We start from the raw sequence: 27,578 nt of genomic DNA, 5'->3' as shown, positions 1-27,578 counted from the left end.
AAAATGTAATCGTTAATGATTTGTGTTCTTTCCAAATATGTGACTTAGAAGGTATGTGTTAATGACACTTAAAAAATCCATATACAATGCAACAAATAATTTATAATAACACTTTCCTTCAGTTATTAGTTTATTTACTGTCATTAATAGAAGTTCCATGAAGAGTCATCATTTAAGGAACTCTCCTGCTTAGAATCACAACCAAATTTTAAACATTTGGTCAGAGGAACATGAAAATGCCAGGTCTTGGCACAACAGGTAGAAAGAAATAACCTACAAGGTTGTATACTTCTGATAAAGACAATCTTAACAAAGCTCCAAATCAACCTTTCGGGCAAGTGGTACCTTACTCTCATTAAAGAAAAGTCCTTACTGCTGAGGGCACTGGGTCTCTGGAGTTGATTTGGAGGACACGTATACAATAGGATGTGATTTCTTACAAGTTTCCTTTTCCAATTTGCTTGCAGTTTCTTTCCTTTCTTTAACTTCTGTTTGAAGCCTTGATTCAGCAGCTAACCTACAGGCATTAAAGCATCCACTCTGAATTCAAATATGGTTAAGAAAAATTACAGAAGAAACAATCTTCTCATATAATGGGCCTCTAATGAGACATAATTGTTTGTATGTATACGAGGAAAAATTATAGGTGACTCCAATACCATTAAGAAAACTAAGTAACTGCCTCTCTAAAAGAGACTTTTTACGTCAACAGACTTAATATTTTAAATGTCCAAAGAAATATTTTTAACGCCGATAAAAGTCATGGCAAAGCCTAAATTTAAGAATTAAAATATAATGGGATGTCTACTATAAGCACACCTAACAAAAAAATTTAAATGCTAGAGCACAACTTTAATGTTAACATGACCTACAAAAGGAAAACACAAGATAAAAATAACATGGAATACTGAAGTGCATGAACACATGGCAATTTGTCTCATAAAAGAAACACAAAACTTAAATTGAATTTTAACTAGCAGAATAATCATTTATGAAAAAACAGTGAAGATATATTTTAAGAGGTTTATAAAGATTTAATAGCAAGATTATCAGTTAAATTTATAAAGCATGCAATAGTGAAGTCCCCAGTAAACCCATATTTACTATTGTAATATTATCATAGTATTGTGTGTCTAAGTTAATCATGCAACGAGCAAAAGGCTGGAAACATATTGAGTTAGCAGATGGACTCACACATACACAAAAACAAACGTTTTGTGGTATTTTATTTGTTTTTGTTTCAGTAGCCAGACAAAATTCCAACGTGCTACTTAATTTGAGTCAAACAAGTAGCTAAATACATTTGCTTAAGTAATTTTTATCAAGCAAAAAAGAGCAGAAAAAGAAATGAAGACAACACAGGTAGCAAGGTCTGCACTGATTAATTCTGGAACTGCACCTCCAGAAATATACAATGGTCAAGCACACTTACACAATGAATCACATATATACAAACATAACCTACTGACTTCATTTCAAAACTACTTGGAACTCTGTGTGTGTGTGTGTGTGTGTGTGTGTGTGTGTGTGTGTGACTTATAATTTATTTGAAGTTACTTTTTCTTTGAGAATATTAGGCTTTTACCTTATGAGACTTATAATGTTACTATATAAAAATTCAAGGAATGGAGTAATAAATTACAGATGACCTGTGAACAATGCTGACCCCTGCAGTCAAAAATCCTCATATAACCTCTGACTCCCCCCAAACTTAACTACTGATAGCCTATTGTTGATTGGAAGCCTTACCCATAACATAAACAAGTGATTAACACATATTTTATATATGTATCAAATGCTGCATTCTTAAAGTAAATCTACAGAAATGAAAATGTTAAGAAAATCATAAGAAAAACACATTTACAATAATGTATGGTATATATATATATATATATATATATATATATATATATATGAAAAAAAAAATTCGCATGGAAGTGGACCTGCACAGTTCAAACCCATGTTGCTCAGGGGTCAACAGTCCTTCTCTTAATAATAATAGCTGCTCACATTGTTGAGGTGCTTTCACTGTACAGTACCTTCAGTAGCACTGAAGACTTACTAAAAAAATCAGGCAAAACATACAAAACAGCCCTTTTACAAAGGTGGGCTATGTCTTACTATCTTAACTCAAATACACACTAGTAACATGTCTTATTCTGTACCTTCCCATCAAAGACTCATGTAGCCCTAGTAGCACCTTAAAGATCTCCTTTTAATAAGTAGACAATCCAACCTGTTTTCACATCAATATGCTTAATTTTTAAAATGTCTAAAGATACTCATTTTAAATGCATCTATCATTCCATTGCATACAGACATCCTTCATCATCTTTTTATTACCTTCTCCATTCTCATTCCTTTTTTCCCTACTCTTGGTCCTGCTACACTTGCCCTGAGCTTGTATCTTATTCTATCCTAGCTTCAGTCACTGTTACCTACCTTTTCCTTTCACTCACTTTCTCTTACCTCCCAATCTCTATTATTTTAATTTGTTTTAAAGATAAGGCCCTTAAAATGTTAATTCCTATAGACACATGTTTGACACTTCCTCTTTGAGTCACAAACTCAAACATGTAGAAACTAGAGGCTTTGAAGTTTTGATATAAAAATGAAAATGAATTACCTTTGATATTTAAAAATGTCAAAATCAAAGCTGTTTCTTGTAGACTTAGGATAAACAATTTCAAAAGCCATAAAAAAATTTCACCTAACAGTTTCTAGAAGGCTGAAATTTCTTAGACTACTAGAAAGCCCTTTTAGGACGTAAGTTAATTTTTCTTTCATGGTCACTCTTGAACTAGGGGAAAAATAACCAACTATACATTTCTTGAAACCAACAAAACATTCAGAGATGTACTAGACTGTGGTATTTCTGTTTCTTGAAATAGCAAAGTGTAACTCTCGAAAATAATTCCCTTATTCAGGAGTCCTTTCCCTTTGTAATCATTTTAGTTTTTCTTAAAGTTTTAAAAAAGTTGAAGGTAGGCAGATGAAATTGGGGAATTATACTACATGCAATACTAAGAAAATAGATAAAGAAACAGATAGCACAGTTCATGCAGCGATAGAGAAGAGATGGAGAGGTCTGCTGGTTGCCCTGAGGAAAACAGGCCACTGACCTGGGAGAATTCGGGGTGTTTCCACTTCTTTCACTTAAGACTTCAGAGTCTGCTGAAACTCCTATAAGTTTTACACACTTCTTTTCCTTCCTTGGCTGAGTATCCATGGGCAGACTCTTATGAGGAGACAGAATGACTTCTGGTGTATTTACAGAAACTGTCTTTTCTATCTGCAAGTTGTTATTTTCTGAATTGCTGGGACAGCACTGTGCCTCCTCTTTCTGAGGTGGTAATCTACAAACTTCTTCCTCTACTGCACTTTTGGCACACACACTGTGAGGGGTGGTTATATCCACAGGCAGGACCTCACGCCTCTTTTTGGCCACAGGCACTTCAATTTTCTCTGAGGATAAAAACATTAAAAGTATATTCAGTCAATAAGTCAAAACAAAGACACCATAAACATAAAAAGATAGAACTAGTTATATTGGTTTTTCCTTTCCTTTTCTTCATTCTTTTAAAACCCACTTATCTCTTTATTGAAATATATTGTTTCTGTCTTTTATCCTTTCTTTTTCATAGACTTCACTAACTATATCTTTTAAAGGTTATCTGGCTATAAATTTTCCTTGGGAACTCAAAAGATTTGGCTCTCAGAAGTAACACTTATATGTTCTCTTCTGATATTGTGATAAAAGTTACACAGGGCTTTATAAGACTTCAGCATGGAGGTGAGGAAGGATGCAGTGGCTAAGAGTCAAGGAATCCAGATACAAATCCTCATAGTAGTACTCTGTAGCTGGGTGACCTGGAGGAAGTACTTAACCTCTTGAACTTTATTTTCTTTGTCTGTAAAATGGGGATTAAAAACACTTACTCCACTCAATATTGTGTGTTGTAATGACTACATGCAAAGAACAAGTCAAATTCTCTATGGCAATTTGTGCTTATTAGCCCCACCCACAAAGTATGTTCAAAATCTGAGTACTTCTACTGTGGATACCTCCCAAGTTCAAACCATAGTACATCTCACTGCAGACTACAGCAATAGCCTTCTACCCCCACTGCCTAACATAACATCATTCCACCCCCTTCGCAGGCCTACTTACAGTCACTAAATTGTTTTATCTTTTTCCTATCCTCTTACCAATGTGTTTTTCATTTTCAAAATCAAAATTGTTAGTGAAGGTGGGAGAAACCATGGGTGGACATGGGGTTGGTGTCCCTGCTCTATCTACACTGTTCTTTTTATATCATTATCTTCCCTTTCTCTTGCATCAGCTAGATTCTCCCTGAATCAACTAGATTCACGACACTTTCCTCTGTTTGCAGTGTTCAGTTCAGCAGACCTTTGAAATTCATGTGTAATTTTTAAGTAGGAAAGCCTATTAGAATCAGCAAAGAGAAAAAGGATGAGAAGAGCAGCCTTTTTAAACTATAAAAAAGCTTACTATTACTGACAACCTCCCCATTACTATTGAGAATGACATGAGTCATGAACAATAATGACAGTCTTAGGTATGTGAACAGCATAGGAGCAAAAACTGGCTGAAAATCTATAACCTAAACATGTAACAACACTTTTTTTTTGCTTTAAGAACCATCACGTTATTAGGCTTTGTTTTATTTTTGGCCTCTTATTTTTTAATTTACAAACAGACAGTAAAACTACTCTTTTTTAGTATGTGAGATGCAAAGCCTATATATTAAGGCTATTTTCTACCTCAGTGATCAGACTTGCTAGTTGTCCTCTAATATCTGTCCCACTAGTCTTCCTCAATAATAGATCCCCCAAGAATATACTCAATAATATTGTAATAACTTTGCATGGTGACTTATCATGGGGGGGTATCATTTTATTATGTATAAATATTGAATCATTATGATATACCCCTGAAACTAATAAAATATTATATGTCTATTACACTTAGAAAAAAAAAAAAAATCCCAAGATGTAGTTGGGAATATGACCCCTGAGAATCAAGATTGCCTTTCTCAGCTTTTCTTGTAGGGGAGTCATGTGGCTCAATTCTACTCAAGGATTATACTGATGAACAATGCAAATGAAGCCTAGATCCTGACACTCTGACCAGTTCTGGAATGTCTCTTCCAGACTTTTGTAAGGGGAAGAATTAATACCTATCTTTTTTAAGTCTCCATTTTTAGGTTTTCTATAAATGGTATTAACTAATACAGAGCCCAAGCATCAGTTGCCTCAACAAAATCAAACTCTTTGGTATTATGTAAGGTGTCCACAATCTTAAATGGAAAAATCTCTAAGGTTTTCAAACCTTATCAAGGCTCTAATATACAGATATCCAACAGAATACCTATCATATTCATACATACCCAGTATCCAGTTTTCTTAGAATTTTCCTACATCTTTTGTAGGAGTAAATCTGTTTTATTAGATACAGATACATAAACATAAATTAGTTTGTAATGGGATTTGCATAAAGCTGTAGTAAGAAAAAAACTTGATATGATTTCTCAGGGTGTCTCATAATTTAAAAGACAACATAAATGAGACATGCATACCTTCAGGTTCATACTTCAGTTTTAACTCATCTAATTTAGCTCTCAGTTTCATATTTTCACTTTGGGAGAGCTGGAGGCATCTTTCATTTGCAAAAAGTTTTCTTTCAATATCCAAAGCCCGTTGGCTCTCAAATAATGCTTTCATTCGCTGTATGGACAATTCACCTTTAGTGCTTTCATTTTCTTTGCTATATAAATACAAAAAGGAGAATCAAGGAATATTAAAATAACACACAATATACATACATGTTTTATACACACACACACACACACACACACACACACACACACACACAAGGTATACTGTTACTGCAAGATCTTTTACTATATACTTGAACTCTTAGACAAAAATACATTTTTGGGGGGTTTTAGATAAGAAAGAAACAATAAACAAAATAAGCTTTAACAATAGCATTTTCAAACAAAAAAAAGTCATGCATTCTTCAAAGGAAATGGACAAAGGGGCAAAATATTATTTCCGCAGTAATGCACGTACAAATAACTTTCAAGTTTTAAATTAGGTGATATTAATCTTGAAAAATTTAGAGTATAAGTACATTTTCCGTATTAAAGTTCTTTTCACTTACCGGTCTAAAAAACTAAACTCAAAGAAATCAAAATCTTTAATTATTCATTGAAAATATTTTTTCTTCAATAACCAGCACTAATTATATCTTCAATATATCTCATCTGCCACCAATATATTTTTGTTGCTTTTCCGGAATTTCTTTTGGCAATGTGAAAACAAAAATTTGTAGTCACTAATACTACTTATTATAAGCAAGTCAAGAGTGTGTCCATCTTTCTAACCACCCAACACTTACTTTAAGTTGTCAAGCTTTATCTGAAGTAAATCTGTATAGTAAGTGTTATCTTCTGGAGTGTCAGAGTTGACGGACTGCCTAGATTCCGTACTTTCATATAAACTCTAAAGAAAACAACAATTCTTATTACTCAAAATGAATAGCATATTAGGTTAATACAGTTGTCCTTTGAATAACACAGGTTTGAGTGGTATAGGTCCACTCATATGTGAATTTTTCACAGTAGAGTACTGTAAATGTTATTTTTTCTTCCTTATAATTTAATAACACTTTATTTTCTCCAACTTACTTTATTGTAAGAATATGGTGTATTATACATATAACATACTAAACATGTGTCAATCAACTGTTTATGTCATCAGTAAGGCTTCCAATAAACAGTAAGCTACTAATACAGTTTTGGGGGAGTCAAAAATTATGCAGAGTTTTGACAGCACAGGGGTGGGCATCCCTAACCCCTGTGTTACTCAAGGGTCAACTGATGTAAGATATTCAAACCAAATCTGGCTGCACTATTGAAGGGGTTACACATACCTTAAATTTCTCCAGGTTTCTGATTTCACCTAAGAGGTGTTTAATTTCACCGTTCTTCTGCTCCAACATGGCAAGCAGCCGCTCCTGTTGCTCAAACTCAGTTTGAGATCCTTTCATTTGTAGCAATGTCGCAATTTGTAACTGGGGAAAAAAAAAAATTACAATTCCACCCCCACCCCCCACAGATCTGAGTTGGGGAGAGGAAAATTCTAACAATAACATTTTTGGTATAATGCATATTTTGTACTATATTACCCCCTGAATTCAGTTTGGAAACAAAACTAGCTATGTCTAATTTAATAATCTAATAATTTGAAAATATTTATATCAATAAGTTTAGTTATAGATATAACTCTGAGTACTTATCTGAATACTTAGGAGTAATATCTGATAATAATTATTTGTACTTCTGTGAAACATAATATTGAAATGAATGGCTATGATCCAGAAGCATCACTTAACCAGTAAATAAACCTGCTCAAATGCTATAATGTTATACTTTATTCATCACATCCACTGTCATTAAGGGTCTGCTGGGGTTTTTCTAAAATTTTGATTAACCTCAATAGTATTAAGTGGGAGAAATTATGAAGCTACTTATATTTATAAAGGTGAGATTCACAAATGAAAAGGATAGAAAGCAAAGGTAAAAGTCATCTAAGGACACTGAGGGAATCTTCAATACAAATATAAAGAAATTTATTTAAGAGCAGCACCTAATTATGACTCCACCTAAACCTGGAGTTGCATACCAGCTGAAAGGAAATTAACTAGAATCTAAAATTACCATTCCTTTCTGCCTTCAGAAAATTTTGAAGTTCTAAAAAGTATCAGTTAGTTTAAATATAGTTTGAGGAAAGCAAACAATGATATTACGTTGCAGTTATGGTCACAAAGGCAGAAAGATGACTTCTAACATTTTTAAGGACCCATATTTTGTTCCACTTCAGACTAGAGTCTAGACACATTTAGCCTAAGAAGATTCAGAATGCTACTTGTTGTCCCAATATCATGGGAACACTGGGAGATTAATAGTAACCCAACAAATATGGAAAGAAAACAAAAAGCAAATGTGAGAAAATTTACAAAAAGTGTCATTCCTGGATTGGGGAGAGCCTCAGTAAACCAGGCAGCACAATCAAAATCCTTAAAAACCACAGATCTTTATTAAGTCAGTACTTCCTTCTACGCCAAGCACCATGTAAGCATTTTACTATACTTTTATTTAATTCCAGGACAATTTAAGAGGCAGGTTCTATCATATCTACTTCATAGATGAGGTGACTGATGTCCTGAAAAGTAAAAATACTTGTCTAAAGTCACATAGCTAACAATGGACAGAACTAGGATTCAATCCCAAGTTCATCTAACACCAAAGTTTAATTATGACTTTTCATATTTCTTTGTAAACCTCACCATCCTAAATAAAAGGCAGGAAGCCCTTCGAGACTTCCAGTTACCAGTTAAGCAAAACAGTTTAAGGATCAGGATTCTAAAAGCTGGGTACAATACTACAATCTTTATAACTTCCACATGTTTTTCTGTTACTGCCTGTTTGACTAAAATGACCAAAAACTCCTTAAATCAAAACATGCTTGACTTGAGGAACTGCAAGAAAAGGAAATCTAAATCCCACTCTTTAATAAGCCTTTGCAGGAGAACTGAAGAATGGTGAGAGAGCTAGCTTCCATTGAAGTAGGAACCTTAGGGCTGTGCTAAGAGATGCCAGGACAACAGCAGGAAATAAAAACTTTTCAAGTTCTTTTCCCTACTACACAAACATTTATACATTTCTGGCAAAGTTATTGAGCAACCATTAAAAAAAAAAAAAAATCAATGGATGCTAACTGTATTACTACTAAATATTTACTAAGGAATTAATTTTTTAAATAAAATACAATAGATCTTTTAGTCAATTTTAAAATGTAGATTTTTGGGGGTGCCTGGGTGGCTCAGTTGGTAGAGTGTCCAACTTTGGCTCAGGTCATGATCTCACGGTTCGTGAGTTCTAGCCCCGCATTGGGCTCTGTGCTAACAGCTCAGAGCCTAGAGCCTGCTTTGGATTCTCCTTCTCTCTCTGCCCCTCCCCACGTGTGCTCTGTTTCTCTGTTTCTCAAAAATAAATAAATGTAAAAAAAAAAAAAAAATTAAAAAAAATTTCAATTAAAAAAAATAAAAAAATATTTTTTTCTAAAATCATAGAGTTCTAGAAATAACTAAGTACATTCTTTGAATGAAAAGATGCTTTCTTTGATATATTTGTGCATGTAATATGGATACAAAATAGGTTTAACAAGCCTCCAATGATGATAACTCGATACCTTCATTCTCTGCATCTGTTCTCTATTAAATGCATTTTGCTTCTTTAGTGACTGATACTTGACTTTCATACTGATGAACTGACGTTCCATTGCTGCCCTTCGATCTTCCACCTAGAAAATATTAACATGTGTAATTATTCTTGTATTAAGTGAAATGCCAATTTAATCAATGGAGTATTTGTTAAGTACCTCTGCAAACAAAGAGTTGCCTTTACTACTGGGGTCCAAGGCTTGCTGGAGGGCCTGGTCTAATTGCACCTGAAGATCTTGATTTGCTACACGAGCTTTCTAAATTTAAAAGAAAACAATTTAGCTGATAGGGGTTAAGTTAGCAGGGAAACAACTTATTATAAATTGGAAAAAATAATGTTACCGTAATCACAGTACCTCTAAGGCATTATAGTAAGAAACTGCTTCTTTCTCTCGCTCCTCTTTTTCTTCTTTAAGACGGTCTACCTGGCGCATTAAATTAGTACTAAGAAGTTCTAGTTGTTCTTGTCTATACTGTAATTCATTCACTTCTTCTTTGAGGGTAGTCTATTCAACAGGAATTGAAAAAGAGGAAATTCTCCTCAATTAAATCTTTCATTTAGCAGCTGCTCAGTTTATCAGCCGTGGTTCAAAACTAAAACTAAAGAACTAGTCAAAGGTTGTAAGGTGCATCATAAAATAATAAAATTATATTTTTCAGCAGGGAACAAAATGAAAAGGTATCTTTCTCTCCTATGAAGTCAAGACTTTAATTTTTAATTAACCTCAGCCTACAATAAAAAAAAAAAACCTACATTCATATGCATATCAATTTCCATGAAACCAACATTTATATAGGGTTTTTAGACACAAACTAGGATCAGTTAACGACTCTAAATTCTTCCAGAGGTTTCATTAATCGGAAGGTAGTCTGCTTTACATAATCACATAATTTAAAGCTTTACTATGCATGAAGTAATCCACCTAAAAACTCTCTAAAATATTTTTTAATTAGTTACATCAAAATTAAGCCAAAAAGTATTTCAGCCTTAAAATTATAACAAAAACATGTAACAAAAATATGCAAGAAAAAAAAAAAACTCTAAGAACATACATGCCATAAATATTACCTTCATACTTTCCATTTCAGTCAGCTCAATTTGAAGAGCCAGCATCTCTGAAGACATACTTTCGTGTACACGCTCAGACATTATTCTCATTTCCTCTGATTTACATGAAAGGAGTTCCTTCTGATGATCTACTTTGTGCTTCAGCTGCTTTTCACTAAGCCTAGCTTCGTCTAATTCTGCCTTTAGTTTTTCTAACTAAAGTAAAAAAAAAAAAATTGAAATCTTAAAAAATCAAAAGGTAATTGAAGGTCATCAGAATATACAGTTGCAGTACAAATTATTCTGGTAACTGCAGTATAACTATTTTGGAAGACAGTCAAGCTGAACAAAACAAATTACATTTTCATATAGTTCTAAATCTTGGAAAACTGAAAATATATAGTTTAAAGGGAACAAACTTATAGCAGAAGGATGAATTTTTAAGGTAAAGCCTAGATTTAGCCTATTTCATTCCTCCTATGTAAAACTGGTAAATGATTGTATCAACCATTCCTGGGTTACTGTTAGCCTCTCAACTGAGATCAGGTGGGTAAAACATATAACACAATGCCTAGTATTCACTACACAATTTCTGTTACCAACAAAAAACTTTTGCTTGATGTCCAGGGTTACAATTATCATCTATATTGAATTATCTTCAATTGGGTATCAACTTTCTTAGATTATATCCTAATATTTTCTATTCAAAATATAAGAGCCTTTGACTTACTTTCCCTTTCCTATTTTCATAATGTGAAAAAAAAAAAAAATTTAGCTGAATGATCTATGTTGGAGTGACTGACTGACCCAAATTTACTACATGATGAGACGATTAGGGTTTCCTATTTGGCCAGGGCTAGGCATCTTTTATAATAGTGATAGGCTCTGTCTTACAAACATACAAATAGTCCATATTAGTAACCAAAGTAAGTCTGGACTTGGCCATTTTGGCTACTGTGTGAAGAGTGAATGTTATGAATAGCAACGATGGAGGCAGGCTACCTGGATAGAAGGTTACAATAGTAGTCTGGGGGAGAGATGATGGTGATCTGGACTAGAATGGTAACAGCACACATGGATGTTTTATAGATCAGGTTCTTATAACTTGTTGATGGATTATATGTGAGAAAGAAGTGAAAAATTTCAGATAAAATGTGAAAATTTTGGCACAAGTGACTTGAGAACATCCATTAAGACTGAAAATATTTTTTGACTAATTTAGTCTTTGCTCCACCAAAAAGCCGTCTCTTATATAGGTGGCTTTGCCTCAGACTCTGAGTATTTCCTACATTACTCTTTTATTCTTTTTTGTTTACATAATGAAAGCCACTGCTAAAATGAAAATAACGTGGCGAGGAGCGGGGGAAGAAGAATGCATCATTATCAGCCATTGGTGTCTCAACTTAGATTAGTTTCAGACAAGGTGGATTACTGTTTGCCTGAATGAATGTAAGATGATTCTAACTATTACCATGAAAGCATATTTTGATAGTCATGTTTTTCTGACAACATTTTAGGAAAAAATATAACCAGCTCAAATATATAATTTCAATGACATCATTACTTAAAATAATAAAACATAAAAAGAGAGTCAAAGAAATTAATTAACAGTATAGGTGGTACAGATACATAGAAATCTTAAAGGATGATACACGAAACAATGAAAATTAGAAAACAGTTTTCTGAGAAAATAGGCAAAAAGTCAGGAGAGGTTTTGTAGAGAGGGGTCCGGGAAGTAGGGACTCTATACAAAGAGGAGCCATGATAAAGGTCTGGATTCCTTAGAAGTAACCTGAAGGCACTGGATAGTTGGGGGTACCAGAAAAGAATGGACAACTTGTATTTATGCATGAAATGAAGCCAGTATAACATGTCATTGGACTAAGAACAGCAACATGGACTTTAGAATCAGACAGCTTCAGTTCAAATCTCGACTGATTTCTGTGGTTTTGTCCAATTTACTCACTCTGTTTAAACATTGATTTTCTCAACTGTTAAATGGAGACAATCATGGTATCCTCCTTAAGGAGTTGTTGTAGGAGGCAGATCATATGTTATCAGTTAACCTTCAATAAACAAACTAGAAAGTATCAATTCTAATGTATGTTATTTTACAATAAATAAACTACTGGTTTCTTCTGTAGAATTACAAAGTATATCACTAGTTGCAGTGAAAACTAGGAGACCAGTCTTTCTAAAAGGGGACTGCCATACTATGCACTTTAAAAAAGGTCATGGTGGTTAGTAAACTAAAACTCCATTCAAATACCCAGTTAATAAAATTAAATAACTGTATTCAATTAGTACAATGTTATTAATACAAGTCCCTCAGGTAAACTTGTTTCTCAGTGTTCCCACTTCCAACATTATGATGGAACCCTTGATCTCAGCTATTATGAATAGACAATATCAAGAAAATCATCATCACCTAACATTTACAGATTGGTAATTCCATAAGCATGAAATATTTTTGTTTTGACATACATAGAAATCCAAACCTTAGTTTTTAGTTCATTCACTTCCTGTCCGTGGCTTCTGCTTAGTTGTTCTTTTAATTGCTCCAGATGTGTTTTCTGTTGTTGTTTAACAGCTTCACATTCAGAGCTCAAACTTTCTAACATTCGACTCTTAAGCTCAACTTCTCTCTGAAGAGTATATTTTTCTTGTTCATAATTCTGAAAACAGATTCAATTATAATCCAATTACGTAAAACTAACTTAAAGCCATCATATATAAGCACTTCTCACCTTGAACTGTTTCATTCCTACTTCACCTATTTGCTGCTTTCTACCTAACCAGCACATGTTAGATATGGAGTAACTTTGTAGCTAATCAGTCCTAAGAAAACCCAGAGGCTTTCAACCCATGCTACTCATGTGGTAATTGCTTCTATTCCCTGTTAAGGAAAAAAAAGGTGTTCATGGAATGTCAACATGTCAAGTAATCTCTGCTAGGGAAAACAAAAACAAAAATAAAAACAAAACAAAACATTTTATAGCACTTCAGCTTTCCTAGTGAGAATTACTTGGTTTCATAATGATGTGCTCTACTTATGACTCTGAAAATAAAATAGTGGACTAGGTAAAAAATGAAATACTAAATTAGACCTTTCAGAATGTAGTCATCTGAGAAATGTTCACAAGTGACTTCTCAAATGAATACAGTGCAGAGATAAAAGGAGGATTTAAGAGGGCTTTTGCTTCTGACAGGGAAGTTTAAAGATTAAAAAAAGCATTAGTTCAAACTCCTTCAATAAGCTGTTAAAAATAAGAGAAAATTAAATAAGAGAAAAATAAGCAAGTTATTTTTACTTGCTGTACTTAAATATTGAGATCAAAGTTTAACCATATTACTGAGCACTTACTACATAAAACGGAAAACAGATTAATTCATTCTTTCAATAAATGTGTGCCAGACACTACAGATACAGCAGTGAACAAGACAAACAAAATTCCTTCTCTCATGGAGCTTATAATCTGATTTAATTAGCTGGATCAGTGAATGATGGCAACTTTACAAAACAGTCAGGGAAGGTCTCTCAAGCTGAGGTAACATTAAACAGAAATGTAAAGGTTGAGGACTCAATCCAAGGGTTGGGACAGGGAATGAGCAATGCAGATGAAGGCAACAGCTCATGTAAAGCCTGTAAGGCAGGATTAGTATAGCTAAGAACAAGGAAAAATAGTTAAAGATGAGGTCAAAAGTAGTTAAAGATGAGTAAAGTAGTTGCCATGAGTCAGATCACATACAAATCTGCAAACCCCAGTAAGGAGTTTAGATTTTGTTGTAAATATAATCGGAAGTCATAGGTGGGCACGTGTGTGTGTTTAATGTTTATTTTTGAGAGAGAGTGCACACAGGAGCAGGGGCAGAGATGGAGGGAGAGAGAGAATCCCAAACAGGCTCCATGACACACTGTCAGTGCAGAGCCCAACGCAGGACTTGATCACTTGATCCCACAAACCATGAGATCATGACCTGAGCCGAAATCAAGAGTCAGATGCTCAACCAACTGAGCCACCCAGGTGCCCCCATAGGAGTGATTTTAGCAGGGCTGTAACATGATCTTTTGATTCTCTTTCAATGGCCAGTTGGCTGCTGTGTGAAGAATGAATGGTATGAAAGGCAATGAGGGAAGCAGGCAACCTGGTTAAAAGGCTACAGTAGTCTAGGGGACAGATGATGGTGGTCTGGATCAGAATGGTCAGTAACATAGATGGATGGTCAAGTTCTTAGATCTTCCTAATGGATTAAACATGAGAAATAAAGGACACAAAGATATTGAATAAAACTCCTAGAAATTTGGCTTAAATTATTTACGTTTACTAAGTAAGCTAAATTGCAAGAGAATGTTTTGTTAGCAGGCAGAGAATCAATGATTCTGTTTGTTACATTTGAGATGCCTATTAGTAGGCAATGGAATATACAAATCTAGACTTTAAGGGTAAAGTAAGGACCTGGTATAGTGTCATAGGACATTTAGGTATTATCTAAAGCTATGAAACAAGTGAGGTCACCAAGGAAGACTGCAGACAAAATAAAATCTAAAATCCAGTATGAGAACAATAACTTTCCAAATTCAGAACACACAGGGTCAGAAAGAATATTAGGAATTCATTTACTTCAGTTCCTTTTATTAGAGATGGGGGTGAGTAGGAACTAGAACTAAAATCTTCAAAAAGGAATCAAACTAATATTAATAATTTCTAGACAATACAAATCTTCAATAACTAAGCACACCCTTATAAACAGAGGAGTCCAGGGTCCTACCTCAGTCATGGTCATCATTTCATTACGACATTTATCCAACTGATTCTGCAACTCATTTTGGCTCTCTACTAGTTGTAAACCATATTGTGCAGCTTTTAGTCGCTCTTCTTCAACCTCTTTGAGCTTGCATCGAAGATCTGCAATGATATCTGCCTCCATGATTTTTTTTTGCTTCTGGTCTACTGTAAACAGAGGAAGTGTAAGTACTTAAGCTTAAACAAAATACTCCACACAATAACAATAATTAAAAAAATAGATATATCTTTTCCCCTAATACTACTGACATACAGAAAAACATAGCATCAAAGATATTATTCCTGACTTTTAAATGGTCAAATTCACTTGTTCTAAAAGAAAGGTCTGTTAATTCCATTACCTGATTTGAGACCAAATCACAGAGGAAAACAAAAACAAAACCTGAACACACTTGTTTCTAAGAAATGCAGGGAACTGTTCAGTTGTGTGCTAAGCTTCTTAAATACTAAGGTTGGATGGGTCTCATACATCACTAAACAGGTAATCAAGTTAAGAGAACAATGAAAGAAATCAAGAAACTTTATAGTAACATGACTGCTAACTTAAAATGTAAGAAGGCAGCTTTGAATAAGGTTTGTAAGGCAAAGACTCTCAGGCCCACAATTTTTTGAAACAGTGTTAACTTCTTGAACACATTAAATATGCTTTATTGACAACAGGCTCCTAGTATTTTCCTAGTTATTCATAAGAAGACATGCAAAACAGAATCACGTTCAGAGTAACTAAAGAACATTTCTCATTCTAGATTTCTAATCAATGACTGAAACATTGTGTATAGAAACATTCCACTGTAACTGGACCTTACTCATGATCCTTTCCAAATTGGTCCCAGTCTCTCAGACCAGATTTAAACTCAGCTTTGCATTCAAAGAGCAACAGGATTTTAATAAGGTGTTTCCCCACTCTCCAGTCAATGTAGTCATTCATTCACCAAATATATTTTTTTAATGTTTTATTTTTGAGAGAGAGACAGAGACAGAGTATGAGCAGGGGAGGGGCACAGAGAGAGGGAGACACAGAATCCAAATCGGGCTCCAAGCTCTGAGCTGTCAGCACAGAGCCCAACATGGAGCTTGAACTCACAAACCGTGAGATCATGACCTGAGCCGAGGTTGAACACTTAACCAACTGAGCCACTGAGGCGCCCCCAACAATATTTCTTAAAGCCTGTGTGCTGAGCTCCATTCTGGGCATTTCAGATCCATCAGCATCCAAATGGACCAAAAGAAAAAGCACTCTTCTTTCATGAAACTTAACTTCCAGGGGGGTTCCGGAAGATGGCGGCGTAGGAGGACGCGGGGCTCACAGCGCGTCCTGCCGATCACTTAGATTCCACCTACACCTGCCTAAAGAACCCAGAAAACCGCCAGAGGATTAGCAGAAGGGAGTCTCCGGAGTCAAGCGCAGACTAGAGGCCCACGGAAGAGGGTAGGAAGGGCGGCGAGGCGGTGCGCGCTCCACGGACTGGCGGGAGGGAGCCGGGGCGGAGGGGCGGCTCGCCGGCCAAGCAGAGCCCCCGAGTCTGGCTGGCAAAAGCGGAGGGGCCGGACAGACTGTGTTCCGACAGCAAGCGCGACTTAGCGTCTGGGAGGTCATAAGTTAACAGCTCTGCTCGGAAAGCGGGAAGGCTGGAGGACAAAGGGAGGGAGAGCTGCTGAGCCCCCGGACGGCAGAGCTCAGCTTGGCGGGGAACAAAGGCGCCAGCGCCATCTCCCCCGCCCATCCCCCAGCCAAAATCCCAAAGGGAACCAGTTCCTGCCAGGGAACTTGCTCGCTCCGCGCAAACACCCAACTCTGTGCTTCTGCGGAGCCAAACCTCCGGCAGCGGATCTGACTCCCTCCCGCTGCCACAGGGCCCCTCCTGAAGTGGATCACCTAAGGAGAAGCGAGCTAAGCCTGCCCCTCCAGCCCCCGTGCACCTTGCCTACCCACCCCAGCTAATACGCCAGATCCCCAGCAACACAAGCCTGGCAGTGTGCAAGTAGCCCAGACGGGACACGCCACCCCACAGTGAATCCCGCCCCTAGGAGAGGGGAAGAGAAGGCACACACCAGTCTGACTGTGGCCCCAGCAGTGGGCTGGGGGCAGACATCGGGTCGGACTGCGGCCCCGCCCACTAACTCCAGTTATACACCACAGCACAGGGGAAGTGCACTGCAGGTCCTCACCACGCCAGGGACTCTCCAAAATGACCAAACGGAAGAATTCCCCTCAGAAGAATCTCCAGGAAATAACAACAGCTAATGAACTGATCAAAAAGGATTTAAATAATATAACAGAAAGTGAATTTAGAATAATAGTCATAAAATTAATCGCTGGGCTTGAAAACAGTATACAGGACAGCAGAGAATCTCTTGCCACAAAGATCGAGGGACTAAGGAACAGTCACGAGGAGTTGAAAAACGCTTTAAACGAATTGCAAAACAAAATGGAATCCACGATGGCTCGGCTTGAAGAGGCAGAGGAGAGAATAGGTGAACTAGAAGATAAAGTTATGGAGAAAGAGGAAGCTGAAAGAAAGAGAGATAAAAAAATCCAGGAGTATGAGGGGAAAATTAGAGAACTAAGTGATACACTAAAAAAAAATAATATACGCATAATTGGTATCCCAGAGGAGGAAGAGAGAGGGAAGGGTGCTGAAGGGGTACTTGAACAAATTATAGCTGAGAACTTCCCTGAACTGGGGAAGGAAAAAGGCATTGAAATCCAAGAGGCACAGAGAACTCCCTTCAGACGTAACTTGAATCGATCTTCTGCACGACATATCATAGTGAAACTGGCAAAATACAAGGATAAAGAGAAAATTCTGAAAGCAGCAAGGGATAAACGTGCCCTCACATATAAAGGGAGACCTATAAGACTCGTGACTGATCTCTCCTTTGAAACTTGGCAGGCCAGAAAGGCTTGGCACGATATCTACAGTGTGCTAAACAGAAAAAATATGCAGCCGAGAATCCTTTATCCAGCAAGTCTGTCATTTAGAATAGAAGGAGAGATAAAGGTCTTCCCAAACAAACAAAAACTGAAGGAATTTGTCACCACGAAACCAGCCCTACAAGAGATCCTAAGGGGGATCCTGTGAGACAAAGTACCAGAGACATCACTACAAGCATAAAACATACAGACATCACAATGACTCTAAACCCATATCTTTCTATAATAACACTGAATGTAAATGGATTAAATGCGCCAACCAAAAGACATAGGGTATCAGAATGGATAAAAAAACAAGACCCATCTATTTGCTGTCTACAAGAGACTCATTTTAGATCTGAGGACACCTTTAGATTGAGAGTGAGGGGATGGAGAACTATTTATCATGCTCCTGGAAGCCAAAAGAAAGCTGGAGTAGCCATACTTATATCAGACAAACTAGACTTTAAATTAAAGGCCGTAACAAGAGATGAAGAAGGGCATTATATAATAATCACAGGGTCTATCCACCAGGAAGAGCTAACTATTATAAATGTCTATGCGCCAAATACCCGAGCCCCCAGATATATAAAACAATTACTCATAAACATAAGCAACCTTATTGATAAGAATGTGGTCATTGCAGGGGACTTTAACACCCCACTTACAGAAATGGATAGATCATCTAGACACACAGTCAATAAAGAAACAAGGGCCCTGAATGATACATTGGATCAGATGGACTTGACAGATATATTTAGAACTCTGCATCCCAAAGCAACAGAATATACTTTCTTCTCGAGTGCACATGGAACATTCTCCAAGATAGATCATATACTGGGTCACAAAACAGCCCTTCATAAGTTTACAAGAATTGAAATTATACCATGCATACTTTCAGACCACAATGCTATGAAGCTTGAAATCAACCACAGGAAAAAGTCTGGAAAACCTCCAAAAGCATGGAGGTTAAAGAACACCCTACTAACGAATGAGTGGGTCAACCAGGCAATTAGAGAAGAAATTAAAACATATATGGAAACAAACGAAAATGAAAATACAACAATCCAAACGCTTTGGGATGCAGCGAAGGCAGTCCTGAGAGGAAAATACATTGCAATCCAGGCCTATCTCAAGAAACAAGAAAAATCCCAAATACAAAATCTAACAGCACACCTAAAGGAAATAGAAGCAGAACAGCAAAGGCAGCCTAAACCCAGCAGAAGAAGAGAAATAATAAAGATCAGAGCAGAAATAAACAATATAGAATCTAAAAAAACTGTAGAGCAGATCAACGAAACCAAGAGTTGGTTTTTTGAAAAAATAAACAAAATTGACAAACCTCTAGCCAGGCTTCTCAAAAAGAAAAGGGAGATGACCCAAATAGATAAAATCATGAATGAAAATGGAATGATTACAACCAATCCCTCAGAGATACAAACAATTATCAGGGAATACTATGAAAAATTATATGCCAGCAAATTGGACAACCTGGAAGAAATGGACAAATTTCTAAACACCCACACTCTTCCAAAACTCAATCAGGAGGAAATAGAAAGCTTGAACAGACCCATAACCAGCGAAGAAATTGAATCGGTTATCAAAAATCTCCCAACAAATAAGAGTCCAGGACCAGATGGCTTCCCAGGGGAGTTCTACCAGACATTTAAAGCAGAGATAATACCTATCCTTCTCAAGCTATTCCAAGAAATAGAAAGGGAAGGAAAACTTCCAGACTCATTCTATGAAGCCAGTATTACTTTGATTCCTAAACCAGACAGAGACCCAGTAAAAAAAGAGAACTACAGGCCAATATCCCTGATGAATATGGATGCAAAAATTCTTAATAAGATACTAGCAAATCGAATTCAACAGCATATAAAAAGAATTATTCACCATGATCAAGTGGGATTCATTCCTGGGATGCAGGGCTGGTTCAACATTCGCAAATCGATCAACGTGATACATCACATTAACAAAAAAAAAGAGAAGAACCATATGATCCTGTCAATCGATGCAGAAAAGGCCTTTGACAAAATCCAGCACCCTTTCTTAATAAAAACCCTTGAGAAAGTCGGGATAGAAGGAACATACTTAAAGATCATAAAGGCCATTTATGAAAAGCCCACAGCTAACATCATCCTCAACGGGGAAAAACTGAGAGCTTTTTCCCTGAGATCAGGAACACGACAGGGATGCCCACTGTCACCGCTGCTGTTTAATATAGTGCTGGAAGTTCTAGCATCAGCAATCAGACAACAAAAGGAAATCAAAGGCATCAAAATTGGCAAAGATGAAGTCAAGCTTTCGCTTTTTGCAGATGACATGATATTATACATGGAAAATCCGATAGACTCCACCAAAAGTCTGCTAGAACTGATACATGAATTCAGCAAAGTTGCAGGATACAAAATCAACGTGCAGAAATCAGTTGCATTCTTATATACTAACAATGAAGCAACAGAAAGACAAATGAAGAAACTGATCCCATTCACAATTGCACCAAGAAGCATAAAATACCTAGGAATAAATCTAACCAAAGATGTAAAAGATCTGTATGCTGAAAACTATAGAAAGCTTATGCAGGTAATTGAAGAAGATATAAAGAAATGGAAAGACATTCCCTGCTCATGGATTGGAAGAATAAATATTGTCAAAATGTCAATACTACCCAAAGCTATCTACACATTCAATGCAATCCCAATCAAAATTGCACCAGCATTCTTCTCGAAACTAGAACAAGCAATCCTAAAATTCATATGGAACCACAAAAGGCCCCGAATAGCCAAAGTAATTTTGAAGAAGAAGACCAAAGCAGGAGGCATCACAATCCCAGACTTTAGCCTCTACTACAAAGCTGTCATCATCAAGACAGCATGGTATTGGCATAAAAACAGACACATAGACCAATGGAATAGAATAGAAACCCCAGAACTAGACCCACAAACGTATGGCCAACTCATCTTTGACAAAGCAGGAAAGAACATCCAATGGAAAAAAGACAGTCTCTTTAACAAATGGTGCTGGGAGAACTGGACAGCAACATGCAGAAGGTTGAAACTAGACCACTTTCTCACACCATTCACAAAAATAAACTCAAAATGGATAAAGGACCTGAATGTGAGACAGGAAACCATCAAAACCTTAGAGGAGAAAGCAGGAAAAGACCTCTCTGACCTCAGCCGTAGCAATCTCTTACTCGGCACATCCCCAAAGGCAAGGGAATTAAAAGCAAAAGTGAATTACTGGGACCTTATGAAGATAAAAAGCTTCTGCACAGCAAAGGAAACAACCAACAAAACTAAAAGGCAACCAACGGAATGGGAAAAGATATTTGCAAATGACACATCGGACAAAGGGCTAGTATCCAAAATCTATAAAGAGCTCATCAAACTCCACACCCGAAAAACAAATAACCCAGTGAAGAAATGGGCAGAAAACATGAATAGACACTTCTCTAAAGAAGACATCCGGATGGCCAACAGGCACATGAAAAGATGTTCAACGTCGCTCCTTATCAGGGAAATACAAATCAAAACCACACTCAGATACCACCTCACGCCAGTCAGAGTGGCCAAAATGAAGAAATCAGGAGACTATAGATGCTGGAGAGGATGTGGAGAAACAGGAACCCTCTTGCACTGTTGGTGGGAATGCAAATTGGTGCAGCCGCTCTGGAAAGCAGTGTGGAGGTTCCTCAGAAAATTAAAAATAGACCTACCCTATGACCCAGCAATAGCACTGCTAGGAATTTATCCAAGGGATACAGGAGTACTGATGCATAGGGGCACCTGTACCCCAATGCTTATAGCGGCACTCTCAACAATAGCCAAATTATGGAAAGAGCCTAAATGTCCATCAACTGATGAATGGATAAAGAAATTGTGGTTTATATACACAATGGAATACTACGTGGCAATGAGAAAAAATGAAATATGGCCTTTTGTAGCAACATGGATGGAACTGGAGAGTGTGATGCTAAGTGAAATAAGCCATACAGAGAAAGACAGATACCATATGGTTTCACTCTTATGTGGATCCTGAGAAACATAACAGAAACCCATGGGGGAGGGGAAGGAAAAAAAAAAAAAAAAAAAAAAAAAAAAAAGAGGTTAGAGTGGGAGAGAGCCAAAGCATTAGAGACTGTTAAAAACTGAGAACAAACTGAGGGTTGATGGGGGGTGGGAGGGAGGGCAGGGTGGGTGATGGGTATTGAGGAGGGCACCTTTTGGGATGAGCACTGGGTGTTGTATGGAAACCAATTTGACAGTAAATTTCATATATTAAAAAAATAAATAAATAAATAAATATACCAACTTTATATGGTTTAACTTAATAAAAGAAATACATATAAATGAAAAAAAAAAAAAAAAAAAAGAAACTTAACTTCCAGTGGAAGGAGATAAGCAAAAGTAGTATAATAATTAAATGCATTAAAGTGGAAATAAAATTAAAAAAAGAACAGGATAAGGGAACTTAGAAGAGGTAGGAGTATTGTAAGTAGGATGAAATCTAAAATAAGCATTGGGGGAAAAGCCCTCAAGGGACTTAGGAGCAAAGCCTTGCAGAAGGTAAGAGAATTAGCCATGTACCTTTTTCCAGAAAGATAAAGGAATAGAGGTAGAAGGGTAGCATTAAAGTGGAAGGAAACCCAAGGAATGAACAAGAATGAATTTAGATCAGAGGAGAGAATAGGCTAATTGGGCTATTGTGAGGACTTTGGCTTCTACTATGGGTGAAATTGAGATTCATTACAAAGTCTGGAGTAGAGATCTGATACATTTAAAAGGATCATTTTGGCTGCTATGTTGAATAGTTTGGAGGGGAGCAAGTGAAAGACCAAGTGAGATGATTGCTCACATGAGAGTGGTTATATAAGGAGTACGGAGAAATGGTCAAATTCTGCATGAAGCTTGGACATAAACCCAACATGATTTTCTAACAATTAAATGTGGGGTATATAAAAAAGAGAAAAGTCAAAAATATCTCCAAGGCTGGCCTGAGCAACAAGTAGAGCAGATTTGCCATCAGTTGAAGCCACAAAAATTGTGAGCAAAAATTGTTTAAAAAAAAAAAAAATCGGGGGCTTGGGGTGTCTGGGTGGTGCAGCTGGTTAAGCGTCATGATCTCACAGTTTGTGAGTTCGAGCCTTTCATCGGGCTCTGTGTGACAGAGCCTGCTTAGGAGTGTCTCTCTCTCTCTCTCCCTCCCTCTCTCAAAATAAATAAACTTAAAAAAAAAATCAGGGGCTTATCTTTTGGACATCATATATGTCAAGTAACCAGTTGGCTATACTAGTAGAAGGATCTGGGCTGGTAATATAAACCTAGGAGTTATTAACATAAATCCTTGAGCCTTGGTATCTCCAGAGTACAAGCATAATTAAAAAGAAGAGGACCAAGGTTTGAGGCATTAAGAGGTGGAAAGAAGAAGTAAAGTGTACTTAGGCATGACCAATGAGGTAGGAGGAAAACCAAGAGCATGTGTTATCCTGGAAGCCAACTGAAATGGGTGGAGAGAGTGGTGGGAAAATAGGAAAACAAGTAGTTTTGCTGCAAAGGAGACTACTAGATAAACAGGGCAGTAGCTGAAAGGGGAATAGGTTTGTCTTTTAAAAACAAAAAAAAAAAATTAAGAAAAAATAACAGCATGTGTATACGTCATGGGATAGATTCAGGAGAAAAGAAAAACTGATGCTAGAGAGGTCATGGCAAACTGCTAAAGAGATGAAAAGACAATGAGGTCTAATGTACAGGGACTGATTTCAGAAAGGAGCATGAATATTTCATCTAAAGTAAGGGAAAGCAAAGTATATGGGTACAGACATTGATAAGTAGGTAGATTAGTGGTGGAAGTCTGCATAAGTGCTCTTCTAACTGCTCCAATTTATCAGTGAATCAGGAAGCAAGGTCATTAAGAATGAAGATGAAATGGGAGACATATGATTTTAGAAGACAGAGGGAAATAAAAGGTATCCTACGTTATCCAGGGCTGGCAGTTACTGCTCTAAAATAGAGGACCTTTCCATGGGTGCCTGGATGGCTCAGTCGGTTGAGTGTCTGATTCTTGATTTCAGCTCAGGTCATGGTCTCATGCTTCATGGGTTTGACAGCTCCATGTGCTGTCAGCTTGGGACCTGCTTGGGATTCTCAACCCCCCTATACCCTTCCCCTGCTCACTTGCAGACACTCCCTCTCTCTCTCACACAAAATAAACAAACTTTAAAAATAAAAGACCTTTCCAAAGCCTGGCGATGGGGCTAGGCACTAATTATTGCATTGTTAGTAATAACATATACTCTGTGAGGATCTACTATTTGCCAGGCAGAGTGCTTCAAATGAATTATCTCATTTAACGGACCTAAGTTAAATATTATAATCGACATTTACAAAAAAAAAAAGGAGGGGGGGGGAACTAGCCCCAAGACATCCTGGCCAACAATGTCAAGGAAGCCAAAAAACTAGCTCTCATTCATTCAAAGACTTGCTAGAATTCTTACTGTGTGTCAGATACTATGCTATTACTGAGGACACAATGATGACCCCAAAACTAGACAATATCCCTGCCTTCTTGAATGTAACAGTCTGTTAGTGGAAAGGCATTAAATCAAATAAATGAACTGTAAAGATTTATAAGTGTGGTAAGTGCAAGAGGGAGAGATGTATCAGGCTGTAACATGGAGGTGCTGTCCTCAATTGGGAAGTGGGGTGGGGACAGAGCAGGGTTAAGTATGGGCAAGAAAGATTTCGCTGAGGAAGTAACTTTCCGGCAAAGGTCTGATGGATGAATAAGAGTTAACCTATAAATCTGCAAAGAGGTAGCCAGGGTTGAATAACTACAGCTAACAGGTGCCAGACATCGTACTTGGTGCTTTGCATATGGTATCTAATTCTCTCAACAACTCCGTGAAGTATAAGGTATTTCCCCCATTCACACATGTGCAAACGGAGACACAGAAAGGCTTAGTAACTTGGCCGGGGTAATCAGTAAGTGGCTGAGATGGGAACGAGGGTCCAGCTCCGAAGCCTGGTGCTCCTAACCACATTTTAACCTCTCAGAAACATAACAAAGCATTCAGGAGGCAGGGAGCTCAGGGATTCGGGCTGCCTTAGCTCTTATTCCACTTCCACAACTCACTGGCAGCATGAACTTGGACAGTTTAAGGTCTTCTTTGCTCACCCATAAAGTAAAGACAGCAATATCGACCTAACAGGGCTTTTGAGAATATTACACCAGCTAAGGGATGAAAAGCAATTACAACCTGACACGCAGCTGTCTGCGGCTGCGCTGTCCAACGGAAATAGAATGCGAGCTACATCTGCGATTTTTAATTTTCTAGGAGCCAGGTTAAAAAAAGTAAATACGGTGAAATTCATGTTAGTAATATTTTATTCAGCCCAATACATCCAAAAACACTATCATTTCAACATGTAATCTTTATAAAAATTATCAACGGGCCATTCCTCCTTTTGTGTAGTCTTCGAAATTCAGCCTGCATCTTCCATTTTACAGCACTTCTCAATTAGACTGCCACTACTGGCTAGCGGCAACCGTACTGGACCGAGCGGACCCGGTGTTTGTTATCACCCGGAGGCCCAGGCGAGCGACCCCGTCTTCCGTACAGAGGCAGAACACCCGGAGGTGGCCACCCGGCCCAACGGAAGATTGAGACCGGCTCGGAACCTGGTTGAGAAGAACTCCGGGTTCCGCTGAAGAAGTTGTTCCTGCTAAAGGCCTCCGCCGTGACCCGGACCCCAAGTTTCCCTAGGCCCTGCTTTCCCCCACTCCCCAGAGAGCACTCCCCTTTGCCGCTCCCACAGCTCCTCTCCACACGCACCTCCCTCCAGGACCCTTGCCCCTACCTCTCTCCTCACCCTTTTCCCCCGCTGCTGCAGCCAGCCGCTCGAGACGAGGGCTCACGGCGCCCAGGTTCGCGATGGCAACCCCACTTCACGACCAGAGTCGTCTACACATTCATTCAGCTAGTTCTCAGGTAAGCGCCAGGGCTTTTTGAATGCTGTTCCCGCGAGAACTCACAGGTATCGCGAGATGTTCCCCTCAAGCCGCGCGTTAAGGAAAAAGTGGCAGGAACCTCCAATTGAGCGCCCCGCTCCGCCTACTGCGACTGCGCACATGCACGTGGCCAGACTGGGGCTTTGCGCAGGCGCAGACGTAGTTCTTTAGCTGATCGGCTTTACTCAGAGTTGTTCTTCTGCGTGTCTTCCGGCGTCCACTTTGAATTGCCATATTGTTTGTTTATTCGCCATTACCTTCGGGAGAGACAGTGTCACTAAAAGGCGAGACAGTGGGAAAATCTGTGGTGTGCAGAAGCCTCCTGCTTCCTACCGCAGACTGGCCGGCTTGCGCTCCGAGGGCCATGCCCTCACTTATCTCCCCAGGGTTCCAGGAGTCTGAATCAGTGTGACAGTGCCTAAACTCATCAAAGGACAGAAGCACAGTTACTGTTATAGAACAGGATGACAGGTATCATTATAATGGCATTGACATTTGTCAGTACAGTGTTAAATTCTATGCGGATTATATCAGTTAAGTCCACAAACAGCCTTAGGAAGTAGGTAGTACCCTCTCTTTTCTCTAAAGAAAACAGCCCCAAGAAGAAAGGTATATTGGTCAAATGGAAGAGCTAGAATTTGAACTAATGCAGTCTGCTGCTAGAGGCCAAGCTCTTGCGTACGTGTTTAACGAATTTATGTTTTGTAAGCGTGATGTCTATTCATAATTCAAAAATTTAAGCAATCAGAACTAACAATAGCCAGAATATACTGAGCAATTCTGAGTCCTAGTAATTGTTCTAAAGGTCATGTGCTTTGAGATCATCTTTCTTGCCTACTTGAGCCCTTGGCCATAGCTCCTCTCTTTTTCATCATCAGTGTTTTTCTTCCCTGGTGGATCTTAGCAGCAAATAAGCATGCTGTAAGGACTTACATCTCAAAAAATAATTCTAATCTTCCTTGACTCCAGCCAGCTATTTGCTTCCCTTGATCACAAAATTCCTGGGAAAAAAATTGATATTGACTATCTTCATTATCTTACCTTTTATTCTTACATTTTTTTCCCACTTAAGGTTTGGGTCCCCACAAGTCCAGTAAAAATGGCTGTTCTCAATGTCACCAGTGAGTTCTGTCTTTCAAAATTTATTGCTTAGTCCTCATTTCTCTTGTATTATGGCAGAGGTGATCAGTCTTATTGAGTCTGGCTTTAGGTCTTAGGGTGCTACACCCTCCTTGCTTTCCTCCTTTCAGTTTCTTTTGAGGACTTCTAGTTCTTTTTTTAAATTTATTTATTTAAATTCAAGTTAGTTAACATACAGTGTAGTCTTGGCTTCAGGAGTAGAGCTCAGTGATTCATTCATCTCTTACATGTGACACCCAGTGTTCATTCCAAAAGGTGCCCTCCTTAATGCCCATCACCCATTTAACCCATACCCCCCACTCACCTCCCCTCCAGCAGCCCTCAGGTTGTTCTCTGTATTTACGAGTC

At 37.8% G+C, this 27,578-nt stretch overlaps 1 protein-coding gene across 6 annotated transcripts; it reads right to left on the bottom strand.

Annotated features, from left to right (window-relative positions):
• Positions 1-26,162, bottom strand: SPDL1 (spindle apparatus coiled-coil protein 1). Of its 6 annotated transcripts, XM_060634998.3 has the most exons (12): positions 25,940-26,108; positions 15,129-15,310; positions 12,857-13,033; positions 10,380-10,574; positions 9,667-9,816; positions 9,469-9,567; positions 9,280-9,390; positions 6,959-7,099; positions 6,425-6,528; positions 5,601-5,788; positions 3,123-3,465; positions 1-517 (listed from the first exon to the last, which is right to left on the bottom strand). In XM_060634998.3, exons 2-12 carry the CDS (start codon positions 15,285-15,287, stop codon positions 370-372), a joined length of 1,815 nt encoding a protein of 604 aa, XP_060490981.1. In that variant the 5' UTR covers positions 15,288-15,310; positions 25,940-26,108; the 3' UTR covers positions 1-369. The 6 variants fall into 6 exon arrangements, with proteins under 6 accessions (XP_060490981.1, XP_060490979.1, XP_060490975.1 ...); XM_060634996.3 differs by lacking the exons at positions 1-517; positions 25,940-26,108 and adding an exon at positions 26,115-26,162 and having other exon boundaries at positions 2,763-3,465; XM_060634992.3 differs by lacking the exon at positions 1-517 and having other exon boundaries at positions 2,763-3,465.
• Positions 26,163-27,578: the final 1,416 nt, after the last annotated feature.

The sequence above is a fragment of the Panthera onca genome, chromosome A1, assembly GCF_046562875.1.
Source record: "Panthera onca isolate mPanOnc1 chromosome A1, mPanOnc1 haplotype 2, whole genome shotgun sequence".
Lineage (NCBI taxonomy): Eukaryota > Metazoa > Chordata > Mammalia > Carnivora > Felidae > Panthera > Panthera onca.
This window is presented reverse-complemented; position numbering and strand designations above follow the sequence as displayed.

What these genes read in the sequence shown, in the direction of transcription:
- SPDL1 (XM_060634996.3), bottom strand. Translation starts at nt 15,287, where the DNA reads ATGGAGGCAGATATCATTGCAGATCTTCGATGCAAGCTCAAAGAGGTT. An exon ending in CTGAAATGGAAAGTATGAAG is followed by an intron (nt 9,817 to 10,379) that starts GTAATATTTATG and finishes CCTGTTGAATAG; the next exon opens with ACTACCCTCAAAGAAGAAGT. An exon ending in ACTGAAGTATGAACCTGAAG is followed by an intron (nt 3,466 to 5,600) that starts GTATGCATGTCT and finishes TTTTATCCTCAG; the next exon opens with AGAAAATTGAAGTGCCTGTG.